This window comes from Leopardus geoffroyi, chromosome A2 (assembly GCF_018350155.1).
Source record: "Leopardus geoffroyi isolate Oge1 chromosome A2, O.geoffroyi_Oge1_pat1.0, whole genome shotgun sequence".
Lineage (NCBI taxonomy): Eukaryota > Metazoa > Chordata > Mammalia > Carnivora > Felidae > Leopardus > Leopardus geoffroyi.
This window is the reverse complement of record NC_059331.1, coordinates 11,847,452-11,859,898: the sequence shown is the minus strand read 5'-3', so window position 1 is coordinate 11,859,898 and position 12,447 is coordinate 11,847,452. Positions and strand designations below refer to the sequence as shown.

Genomic DNA, 12,447 nt, shown 5'->3' with positions numbered 1-12,447 from the left:
TCTGCCTGTTCATGTATCCTGGATATCCTTTGTTGAACAAAATCCTTGGGGAAGTTTTTATGTCTATTTTTTCACAAGGAGTTAACATTTATGTACTAAGAATGGAATTTGGGGTACTTGGGTGCCTCAGTTGGGTCAGTGTCCAACTTCGGCTCAGGTCATGGTCTCACAGTTCGTGAGTTTGAGCCCTATATTGGGCTCCTGCTGTTAGCACAGAGACTGCTTCTGTCAGCCCAGAGCCCAACATGGAGCTCAAACTCACAAACCGCAAGATCATGATCTGAGCCGCAGTCAGAAGCATAACCGACTGACCCACCCAGGTGCCCCAGTCCATCCATGTTTTGTAAATGGCAAGATTTCAGTCCTTTTTATGGTTGAGCAATATTCCATTGTACATATGAACCACATCTTCTTTATCAAGCATTTGGACTGCTTCTATAATTTGGATACTGTAGGTAATGCTGCTATTAACATTGGGGTGCCTATTTCCATTTTAACTGGTATTTTAATGTTCTTTGGGTAAATACCTAGTAGTGAAAATGCTGGATATAGGGTAGATCTATTTTTAACTTTTTGAGGAATGTCCACACTGTTTTCCAGAGAGCTACCCAGTTTGCATTCCCAACAAAGGGCAAGAGAGTTGCCTTTTCTCCACTTCACCTTAACATTTGTGTTTGAGATTTGGTTGAGAAGTCCTTCTTCACTCTTACATAGCAAAGTTATTCTCCTGAATCCTTCTCCTATTAATGTTATATTTCATTTTATGTGTGAAATCCATCTAGATTGCGTGGGGCCTTAGGCAAGAATTCAGATTTACACCGCTTCCTAAAATGACCAGTTTTCCCACCACAAATCAGTAAACCACCCTTCCCTTTTTTCATTTGGTTTGTGCTCCCAGTTTTGAATCATGCAGGGATATTTTCTTAGGTATCCAATCTGGGCATCACACACATCACCTCTGCCTGCCCCAGGGTCTCACTTTAAAAAATGATGCTGTATCAATAGAAGAATGGATAGCTGTGGGGCACCTGGGGGGCTCAGTCGGTTAAGCATCTGACTTCAGCTCAGGTCATGATTTCATGGTTTGTGAGTTTGAGCCTTGCCCTGTGTGACAGCTCAGAACCTAGAGCCTGCTACAGACTCTGTGTCTTCCTCTCTCTCTCTGCCCCTCCCCTGTTTGCACTCTGTCTCTCAAAAATAAATAACCATAAAAAAAAGAAGAAGAATGGCTAGTTGGAAAAAATAAAATAAAAAAACAAATGATTCTGATTTGGTAGTGAGTCTCAACGCCATGAGGGACATCTCTCTGTCTCTCTTGTGTGCTTCGTTTTTAGAAGACCTGTACAGTTTTTCACTGACTTTATTTTTCAGAAGTAGGCTTATGATAGTTCTTAAATTTAACTTCTCTAATTGTAAATGCAGCTGCACTGACCATGATTTGGGGAGGAACCGACATAACTGCTATATTAGCTCATCCCATCTAAGAGTACACATGGATTTACAGCTTTCCATGTAGCCAGACCATCTTCTACATATCTATCCGTGGTGTTACAGTTTCTGTCCTTGGAAGTATTGCATGTGTTTGGTTAATTTCTAGATAGTAAAAAAATTTTTTTTGATGTTTATTTTTGAGAGAGACAGAGTGTGAGTGAGGGAGGGGCAGAGAGAGAGGGAGACACAGAATCTGAAACAGGCTCCAGGCTCTGAGCTGCCAGCACAGAGTAACATGGGGCTTGAACTCACGAGCCGTGAGATCATGACCTGAGCCGAAGTCGGACGTTTAACCAGCTGAGCCACCCGGGCGCCCCAGGAGAGAGAGTCCTAAGTCAGCTCCAGGCTCAGCACAGAGCCCGACACGGGGCTCGAACCCACGAACCGTGAGATCATGACCTGAGCCGAAGTCCGACGCTCAACCGACTGAGCCACCCAGGTGCCCGGGTTGATTATTGCACTTTTAAATGGGTTAAGAATTCAGTATTTTCAAAGAATCTCAGTTTAAATTACTAATATAGTAAGAATGGAGAGTTCTAACTCACTCAAACAAAAGCTTTCAAGGGGACTCAATAGTTTTTAACATAAAGAAATACTGCAACCAAATGGGGGCACCTGGGTGGCTCAGTTGGCTAAGGGTCTGACTTTGGCTCAGGTCGCGATCTCATGGTTTGGTTCCTGAGTTCAAGCCTTACATCTGGCTCCATGCTGTCAGCACAGAGCCCACCGTGGATCCTCTGTCTCCCTCTCTCTCTCTGCCCCTTCCCCCCTGGGCACACTCTCTCTTTCAAAAATAAATGAAACTTAAAAAAAGAAATACTGCAACCAACATGTTTGACAACTGTCTCCTTATAGTTTGTGTCACTATTGGGAATGTTACCTTGCTTTTTCCTTGAATTCTGTCTTTCACATGATTACTATGAGTGCAATTCTATGGGAAATGCTATGAGTTTGGGAAGTTGATCTGTCTTCCACAGCATGTGTTCTGTCTTTGCTCAAAGATTTTCTGCCTTCATTCTTGCACCTTTCTAGGTAGATGACCACGTCTCTTTGCTTCCAATACTGGTATTCCTTCTTTCTTTAACAATCCTCAAGCACCTCTCCTGGCTTTCAGTCCCCTGCTAATGAACAGCCGAGACAGTGAGTAACCTTGGCTTGTTTCTGATTCTAAAATAGTCTATTTAGGGGTGCCCGGGTGGCTCAGTCAGTTAAACGTCCCACTTCAGCTTAGCTCATGATCTCACAGTTCCGTGAGTTCCAGCCCTGTATCTGGCTCTGTGCTGACAGCTCAGAGCCTGGAGCCTGCTTCAGATTCTGTGTCTCCATCTCTCTCTCTCTCTCTGCCCCTTCCCTGCTCGCACTCTGTCTCTATCTTTCAAAAAATGAATAAACGTTAAAAAAATTTTATAAAATAATGCATCTATCTGTCTCCCACTTCTTGTACTATTTCCTAGTTTGTAGCATGTATTCTTAGTTAACTAAGAAAGTCTCAGTTGATTTGATGTTGACAAAACTGTAAAAAAATCTTCAAGATATATAAACATATCATCATTATGCTGTGTATTAAAATAATATAATGTATGTCAGTTATAAATCAATTTTAAAAACCATATAGGAATTGAACTTTAGCAATCCAGGATAGCTTTCTAGATTGATATAATTACATGACATTTCCTTTTTAACTTATTCATGCGACTAACTATATGATAGGTTTATTCTGAATCATCCTTGCCATTCATGGGATAAATTACGCACTCTCATTCCCTTTATGATCTCACCAGATGCAGTACTCGTGCCTGGTCAGAACTATAGCATGGTGACTGAGTTCATCCTCGTGGGATTCTCTAACTTCCCACGGCATCTCCTGCCCGCTTTCTTCCTTCTGTACCTGCTCATGTACCTGTTCACGCTGCTGGGGAACCTGCTCATCATGGCCACAGTCTGGAGCGAGCGCAGCCTGCACACGCCCATGTACCTCTTCCTGTGCGCCCTGTCCACCTCCGAGATTCTGTTCACCGTTGCCATCACCCCTCGCATGCTGGTTGACATGCTCTCCACCGGCCGCACCATCACCTGGACGGCCTGTGCCAGCCAGATGTTTTTCTCCTTCACATTTGGCTTCACCCACTCCTTCCTGCTCATGATCATGGGCTACGACCGCTACGTGGCCATCTGCCACCCCCTGCGCTATAATGTGCTCATGAGCCCCCGTGGCTGTGCCCGCCTCGTGTCCTGGTCCTGGGCTGGTGGCTCGATCATGGGGATGATGGTGACCCTGATAGTTTTTCACCTCACCTTCTGTGGGTCTAATGTGATCCACCATTTTGCCTGCCATGTGCTTTCCCTTCTAAAGTTGGCCTGTGGGAAGGAGACATCCTCCGTCACCTTGGCTGTGATCTTGGTGTGTGTCTCAGCGCTGATGGGCTGCTTATTCCTCATCGTCCTCTCCTATGTCTTCATCGTGGCCGCCATATTGCGGATCCCCTCTGCTGAGGGCAGGCACAAGACCTTCTCCACGTGTGTGTCCCACCTCACGGTCGTCATTGTGCACTACGGCTTTGCCTCCATTATCTACCTCAAGCCCAAGGGCCCCCATTCTATGGATAGTAACACCCTGATGGCCACCACCTATATAGTCTTCACCCCCTTTCTCAGCCCGATCATTTTCAGCCTCAGAAATAAGGAGCTCAAGAATGCCATAAAGAAAAGCTTCCAGAGAAAATTCAGTCCCTTAAGCTCCTGACACTGGAGGAGACATGGTGGTGAGGAAATATGACAGAAGGGCTGAAAATAATAACATTGTCTCCATAAGACTATTGTAGGGATTCAATATATGTAAATACTGAAAAGATATTGTTGGATGCACCCATAGGTGTTAGGTACCTGCTAGGTATTTGTTTTTCCCCAATTTGTGTGCTCCCCTCTTGCATAGGCTCTAGGGATCATGATCTCTTGTTTAAGACCTCATGTGATCAACTCTATCCCATTACTTCTGTCTAAGAATGTGTTATCTACCTATGGGCCAGTGGGGGGCATCACATGGATGTATCTGGGCACTGATGCCAATGGTTCTTGAATGGACAAGCAAAGGAGGATTTTCCCGTCTTCCTCTATAAGGATAAACAACAATAAGCATAATAATAAATGCCACCATCATCGGACTTTTCCTATCAGGGTGTGTGCCCAGTGTTGTATAAGCATATATTTTAATTACGCCAAGTGCACAAAAGAAAATACATTATTTCTGTCCAAGAAGATGACTGAATGTGTATAGTTCCTTCTGTGTTTTGAGGGGATAGACTTGAAGGAGATTTTCTGTTGAGCTGAGTCGAGTGAAAGATGTCAGAAGGCAAAGTGGAGAAAGAAAGAGACAGAAAAAGGAGAGAGGGTTCAGTGCTTGAGTAACGACATATACAATGCTTAAAGGGTGTGGCTATCTGACATCTTAAGGAGACCCTTTTACCTTTTCCCCCATATGCTTTCAGTAAAACATCAATTTGTTACTACTATGTTTGCTTGCAGCTATTTGGAGGATGTGTTGGACGGCACAGTGCTCTCTCAAGATGGCACAAAGAAAGGTCAAGGGTGTGGGTACCTCCTTTACGCTGATGACAAATGTTGGTGGGGGTCACACAACATGTGAGTGAAGGGGTCACATGCAACTTTAGGTGTGTCTGACTCCCATGCAGGGGTTGAGAAACCATGTCTGAAGCTCCAGGAGGGGGCCTTCCATTGGTGTAAATTCTTAAACTGTGGTCAGATATTTGAGTTGCAGTCAGAAGATGTTTTACCATACTAATCTAAGGATGGCTGCCACATATGAGTACCTGCCACTTGCTAAATGCTGTGGGAAGGGTTTCCTATGCATTCACTCTTCTGAGTCTCAAAATAAATTATCCTTTCTCCACATTTAGATATGACCCACATCTATCACTAATCACATTTTTGAAATGCAAAAAATGCAAATCTGTCCCAGGCCACAGCACCATGAAGGCAGGGAGCAGGAATCGATTACAATGTGCATGTGTGTGCAGTTGGTGATCAGGAACCCACCTCTGTCAGGTGTCTACAGAGAGAAGTGAGGTCATGACTAGGAGGAGAAGGCTGTCATTAGAAGGAAGAGACCCCTTTCAGGGAAGGAGGGCAGGTGCAGCCCTAGGCACACACCCCTTTCACGCAGCCAGAGGGAAACACGGACTCCAGAGGAGTTCATGAGACACTTTGTCTCATGAACACTGACAACGAGAGCTTGGCAAAACCGGCTATGGCAGTTTTGGGGTTCCATTCATTATTTTGCTCATTATCGGTATTACTGACGGATGCCCCCACCATTCCTAAGATGTGCTTCTCCAGAGCCTGTGGCTGTGTTCCCTTACCCAGCAAGAGGGAGTGTGCAGATGAGATGCAGTTAAGATCTGAGACAGGGGGATTGCCCTCATCACCCAGATGGGCTGCGATAATTACAAGGGGGCAGGAGGGACCAGAGACAGGGAGCAGTAGGGGATGTGACACCGGAAGGAGGAATTGGAGTAGCTGAGGCAGGAACCACAAGCCAGGGGATGTGTGGTACCCTCGAAGCTGGGAAAGCAGGAGACACATCCCTCCCTGGATCCCCTGAAGGATGCAGCCCTGCTCACACCTGGACTCACACCTGGTGACCCTGATTCGATTCTGGCCTCCAGCATAGAAGATAGATGTGTGTGGTGTCAGGGCATGAGATTTACATGTTTTGTTACAGCAGCCCCAGGAACTGACTCATGAAATGGCATCCTGACGTTAAATGTTATTGGGTTTCACTTTACAGTTAGTTTCAAGCCAGATTCTTAGGCCATTCTTCTTTGTGGAGAAGACCTGGGGCGTTGACATGGCTCTCGAGAAGTGCTGAGTGTCCTTGGAATTCGGTCAACAAAGGTGAAGGAGTCCCGGTAGCCCAGCTGCAGGGTTTGCTCATTAGGGTGTGTTTTGAGGACTCACCTGACCGTGCAGCTGCAGGGGCCCCAGCACAGGGCCTGGGGTGCGGTGTGCCCTCAACCAACACTACCGGAGCAGGAGCTGGAGGACAGCAGGAACAGTCTCCATGCTCGACGTGGACCGTGTGACTCAGGAGGGATGCTCACCCTCCTGTGTGATGGGGCCCTTGCGTTAAAGACACAGCATCATGCACATCCTCAGAGAGACGCTGAGTTGCAGGGGCTGAACTGGGGGAAATGCTTACCCACAGGACAAACCACCAAGGATCCTGAGGTCTGGGTCGCATCTCTTTAGATGGAAAAGGGACATTTTTACAAGGCCTCTTTTTCTTTTAAGGTTTTTGTGTTAGGGTTCCTCAGAAAAGCAGAACCATTAGAATGAATGTGTATATACGCGTGTGAACATATATACGTAAGTGTATATAACTTATATGTAATAATGTTACAGTATGTTTAAATTCATCTTTTTACTGCTTGTTGCTATTTTCTTTTCTGTGACCAATCTCAAAGCACAAATAACATTTTTTCCTTGGTACTCTAACAAGTAGTCTTGTGGCTAAAGACTAAGTGGTTCCAACTACTAAGCTAATGTGATGCAAGATGTATAATTTAGTTTACAAATTATAATACTTTGAATTTTTATACTAATTTTTAAAGAATACAAACTAAAGTCTTTTTTTATTTAAATTTTTAAAAATATTTTTATTTATTTTTGAAGGAGAGAGAGAGACAGATCATGAGCAGGGGAGGAACCGAGAGAGAGGGAGACACAGAATTTGAAGCAGGCTCCAGGCTCTAAGCTGTCAGCACAGAGCCTGATGCGGGGCTCGAACTCACTAACTGTGAGATCATGACCTGAGCTGAAGTCGGATGCTTAACCGACTGAGCCACCCAGGCGCCCCCAAACTAAGGTCTTTAAAATATACACCCAGAAGAGAAAAGTGGCTATGCAAACCAGTACCAAAATAAAAAGTAAATTATTTTCTACAACAGCCCATGGACTTACCCCTGCTCTCAGCCTTGGGGACAGAAACCAGCCATAGCAAGTGAGGATGATCACAACGACCACAGTGACATGCTCCCCACCTGCTCCTTGTGTGACCCTCCATCCACTCGTCAGTTCCTTAAGCTGTGCCACAAAGCACTTCAAAATTCAGGTGAGAGGCGCCTGGTGGCTCAGTCAATTAAGCATCAAGTCTCAATGTAGACACTACCAATTGCCAAAGTCTCTAAATTGCAGGCTGGGTCTGTGACTCACCCTTAGCTTCTGCAGATCCCTAGGCTGCCCTCGTCACACCTTTGATCGCTGTGTGTTGTCATGTTTGGTTATATGACAGGTTCTCTCGATGGACCATGAAAAGGGGAGAGCAGAGACCTAGTCCTGGGTCATTGCTAGATCCTAGCACCTGGAATATTTCCATACAAAATAAGCCTGGAAGAACATTTTTTTTTAATTTTCTTTAAAGTTTATTTATTTTTGAGACAGAGAGAGACAGAGCACGAACGGGGGAGGGTCAGAGAGAGAGGGAGACACAGAATCCGAAACAGGCTCTGGGCTCTGGGCTGTCAGCACAGAGCCTGACATGGGGCTTGAACTCATGAACCGTGAGATCATGACCTGAGCCGAAGTCAGATGCTTAACCGCCTGAGCCATCCAGGCGCCCCTGGAAGAACATTTCTTGACTATACACGTGCTAAATGAAGGCAAAGTATTGTGAGAACAAAGAGCATTCCTTTCTGCTCATGATCAGGAGCTATGACTGCTACGTGGCCGTCTGCCACCCCATGTGCTACAGTATGCTCATGAGTCCCTGTGGCTGTGCTGTCCTACATCCCAGGGCTGGGCTGGTGGCTCAGCTGGGAATGATAATGACCCCAATGGTTTTTCATCTCACTTTATGTAGGTCTTGTGTGATCCACCATTTTGTCATGCTGGTTGACATGCTCTCCACCCACCGCACCATCACCTGGGCGGCCTGTGCCAGCCAGATGCTTTTCTCCTTCACGTTCGGCTTCACCCACTCCTTCCTGCTCATGATCATGGGCTACGACCGCTACGTGGCCATCTGCCACCCCCTGCGTTACAATGTGCTCATGAGCCCCCGTGGCTGTGCCCGCCTCGTGTCCTGGTCCTGGGCTGGTGGCTCGATCATGGGGATGATGGTGACCCTGATAGTTTTTCACCTCACCTTCTGTGGGTCTAATGTGATCCACCATTTTGCCTGCCACGTGCTTTCCCTTCGAAATTTGGCCTGTGGGAAGGAGACATCCTCCATCACCTTGGCTGTGATCTTGGTATGTGTCTCAGCTCTGATGGGCTGTTTATTCCTCATCGTCCTCTCCTATGTCTTCATCGTGGCCGCCATATTGCAGATCCCCTCTGCTGAGGGCAGGCACAAGACCTTCTCCACGTGTGTGTCCCACCTCACTGTGGTCATTGTGCACTATGGCTTTGCCTCCATTATCTACCTCAAACCCAAGGGCCCCCATTCTATGGACAGTAACACCCTGATGGCCACCACCTATATAGTCTTCACCCCCTTTCTCAGCCCAGTCATTTCAGCCTCAGGAATAAGGAGCTCAAGAACGCCATAATGAGAAGATTCCATGTTTTCATGTATATGTTAGTCATCTGGTGTCTTCTTCAGAAAAGTTTCTTCTCGTGTCTTCTACCCATTTCTTAACTGTGTGGTTGTGTTTTGGGTGTTGAGATTGATAAGTTTTTAAATTTTTTGTAATGTTTATTTATTTTTGAGAAAGAGAGAGAGAGAGAGACAGAATGTGAGCAGGGAGGGGCAGAGAGGGAGGGAGACACAGAATCCAAAGCAGGCTCCAGGCTCTGAGCCATCAGCACAGAGCCTGATGCAGACCTTGAACTCATGAACTGTGAGATCATGATCTGAGCTGAAGTCAGATGCTTAACCAACTGAGCCATCCAGGCGCTCTGAGTTCGATAAGTTCTTTATGGATTTTGGATATGATTCCTTTATGAGATATGCTATTTGCAAATATCTTCTCTCATTCCATAGGCTGTCTTTTGGTTTTGTTGATTGTTTCCTTCTCTGTGAAGAAGTTTTTATCTTGATGAAGTCCCAATGGCTCAAGTTTGTTTTTGTTTCCCTTGTCTTCAGCAACGTATCTAGTAAGAAGTTGCTGTGGCCAAGGTCAAAGAAGTTGCTGTGTCCTCTAGGGTTTTGATGGTTTCTCATCTCACATGTAGGTCTTTCATCCATTATGAATTTATTTTTGTGTCTGGTGTAAGAAAGTGGTTCAGTTTCATTCCCCTGCATGTTGCCATCCAGTTTTCTCAATACCATTTGTTGAAGAGACTTTCTTTTTTCCATTGGATATTCTTTACTGTTTTATCGAAGATGAGTTGGCCATAGAGTTGTGGGTCCATTTCTGGGTTTTCTATTCTGTTCCATTGATCTATATGTCTGTTTTTGGGCTAGTCATATTGTCTTGATGACTAGGGGTTTGTAATATAACTTGAAATCTGGAATTGTGATGCCTCCAGTTTTTTCTTTTTCAGGATTGCTTTGGTTATTTGCAGTCTTTTGTGGTTCCATACAAATTTTAGGATCTCTATTATAGCTCTGAGAAGAATCCTGGTGATATATTTTCCTGGGGATTGCATTAAATGTGTAGATGGCTTGGGTAGTATACACACTTTAACATTGTTTGTTCTTCCAATCCATAAGCATGCAATGGTTTTCCATTTCTTCGTGTCTTTTTAAATATCCTTCATAAGTCTTCTATAGTTTTCAGAGTACAGATCTTTTACTTCTTTATTAGGATTATTCCTAGGCATCTTATTGTTTTAGTGCAATTGTAAATGGGATTGATTCCTTGATTTCTTTTTCTGATGCTTCATCATTGGTGTATAGAAATGCAACAGATTTTTGCACATTGATTTTATATGCTCAATATTGCTCATCATCAGAGAAATACAAATCAAAACTACAATGAGATATTACTTCACACCTGTCAGAATGGCTAAAACTAACAACACAAGAGACAACAGGTGTTGGCAAAGATGCAGAGAAAAGGGAGCCCACTTGCACTGTTGGTGGCAATGCAAACTGGTGCAACCACTCTGGAGAATAGTATGGATGCTCCTCCAAAACTGAAAAATACAACTACCCTACAACCCAGCAATTGCACTATTACCCAAAGGACACAAAAATACAAATTTGAAGGGGTACATGCACCCCAATGTTTATAGCAGCAGTATTAACAATAGTCAAATGATGGAGAGAGCCCCAATGTCCATCAACTGATGAATGAATAAAGATGTGGAATATTGCTCATACACAATGGAACATTACTCAGCCATCCAAAAGAATGAAATCTTGCCATTTGCAACAATGTCGATAGAGCTAGAGTGTATTATGCTAAGTGAAATAAGTCAATGAGAGAAAGACAAATATTGTATGATTTCACTCATATGTGGAATTTAGAAAACAAAACAGGGGTGCCTAGGTGGCTTAGTCAGTTGGTCATCTGACTTCAGCTCAGGTCATGATCTCACACTTTATGAGTTTGAGCCCTGCATCAGGCTCCGTCCTGACAGTGCAGAGCCTGGAGCCTGCTTTGGATTCCTTGTCTTCCTCTCTCTCTCCGCCCCTCCCCCACTCACGCTCTGTCTCTCTCTGTCTAAAAAATAAAGACTAAAAAAATTTTTTAAAGAAACAAAACAGATGAACACATAGGAAGGGACGGAAGAGAAGGGGGAGAAACAAACCATAAGAGACTGTTAATGATAGAGAACAGACTGAAGGTTGATGGAGGGTGGTGGGTGGGAGATGGATAGACGGGTGATGGGCACTAGCAGGGCACTTGTGATAAGCACTGGATGTTGTATGCAAGTGATGAATCACTGAGTTCTACTCCTGAAACCAATATCGCACTGCATATTAATAACTAAAAGTTAAATTAAAAAAAAAAAAGAAAAGCTTCCAGAGAAAATTCAGTCCCTTAAGCTACTGTTGGACAGTTTAGTGATGAAGAAATATGGTAGAAGGCCTGAGGACAATAACATCTATCTCCACAGGAATGTTGTAGAGTTTCAGTCTATGAAAATACACACATCCATAGATGTTGGATGCATGCTGGGTATTTGTTTTTCCCCAATTTTTTACACCCCTCTTGCATGGGATCTAGTGACCATGATCTCTTGTTCTTGACCCAATGTGATGAGCTCCTTCCCATTACTCTGTCTAAGGATGTGTTATCTCTCTGTGGACCAGTGGGGAGCATCACATGGATGTGTCTGGGCAATAACGCACAAGGTCTTCTTGAATGTTCATGCAAGGGAAGATTTTCCCCTCCTCCAACATAAGGATAAAGAAAATTAAGCAGAGTAATAATGTCTGACCCCAGAATTGACCCTTTTCATATCAAGTTATTCATCCAGTGGTTTATAGTATTGTCTTTTAGAGTATGACAAATGCACAAAAAAATTAAACTATTAGTCTCTAAGAAGATGATTTATTGTTTACAATTCCTCACTGCCTTGGAAGGGATAGACTTTAAGGGAGGATTTCTGTATAATATAGGGTTCAGGGATGCCTGAGTGGCTCAGTTGGTTAGGCGTCCGACTTCAGTTCAGGTCATGGTCTCACTACTTGTGAGTTCGAGCTCCGTGTCAGGCTCTGTGCTGACAGCTCAGAGCCTGGAGCCTGCTTCAGATTCTGTCTCCATCACTCTGCCCCTCCCCTGGTCATTCTCTCTCTCTCTCTCTCTCTCAAATATGAAAAATAAAACTTAAAAAAATTTAAAAAATAGGGTTCAGAGGGTGAAGCAGAGAGGGGAAGGGAGAGACACTGGAAGAGAGAGAGAGAGAAAGATAAGTAGTGGGATAGGAGTCCTGAAAATGATCTGAACAAGAAGTTGGATAAAAGTGCATATGGGGCAAAATCTGGAAAAGGCATGAAAATGAGAAGGAAGTTGGTAACAGCACAATTTTCACATGAGGAAGGGAAAG

General features: G+C 44.4%; 1 protein-coding gene and 1 pseudogene across 1 annotated transcript; both read left to right on the top strand.

Moving 5' to 3' along the window:
• The first annotated feature begins 3,286 nt into the window (after nucleotides 1–3,286).
• On the top strand, nucleotides 3,287–4,234 carry LOC123607577 (olfactory receptor 10H3-like). Its single transcript, XM_045497073.1, has one exon. The coding sequence runs from the start codon at nucleotides 3,305–3,307 to the stop codon at nucleotides 4,232–4,234; it is 930 nt and encodes a 309-aa protein (XP_045353029.1). The 5' UTR covers nucleotides 3,287–3,304.
• Nucleotides 4,235–8,390: 4,156 nt separating this feature from the next.
• LOC123604927 lies at nucleotides 8,391–11,462 on the top strand (annotated as a pseudogene).
• The last annotated feature ends 985 nt before the right edge of the window (nucleotides 11,463–12,447 follow it).

Bases quoted from the DNA above. Each gene is read 5' to 3' on its own strand.
- LOC123607577 (XM_045497073.1), top strand. From the start codon at position 3,305: ATGGTGACTGAGTTCATCCTCGTGGGATTCTCTAACTTCCCACGGCAT.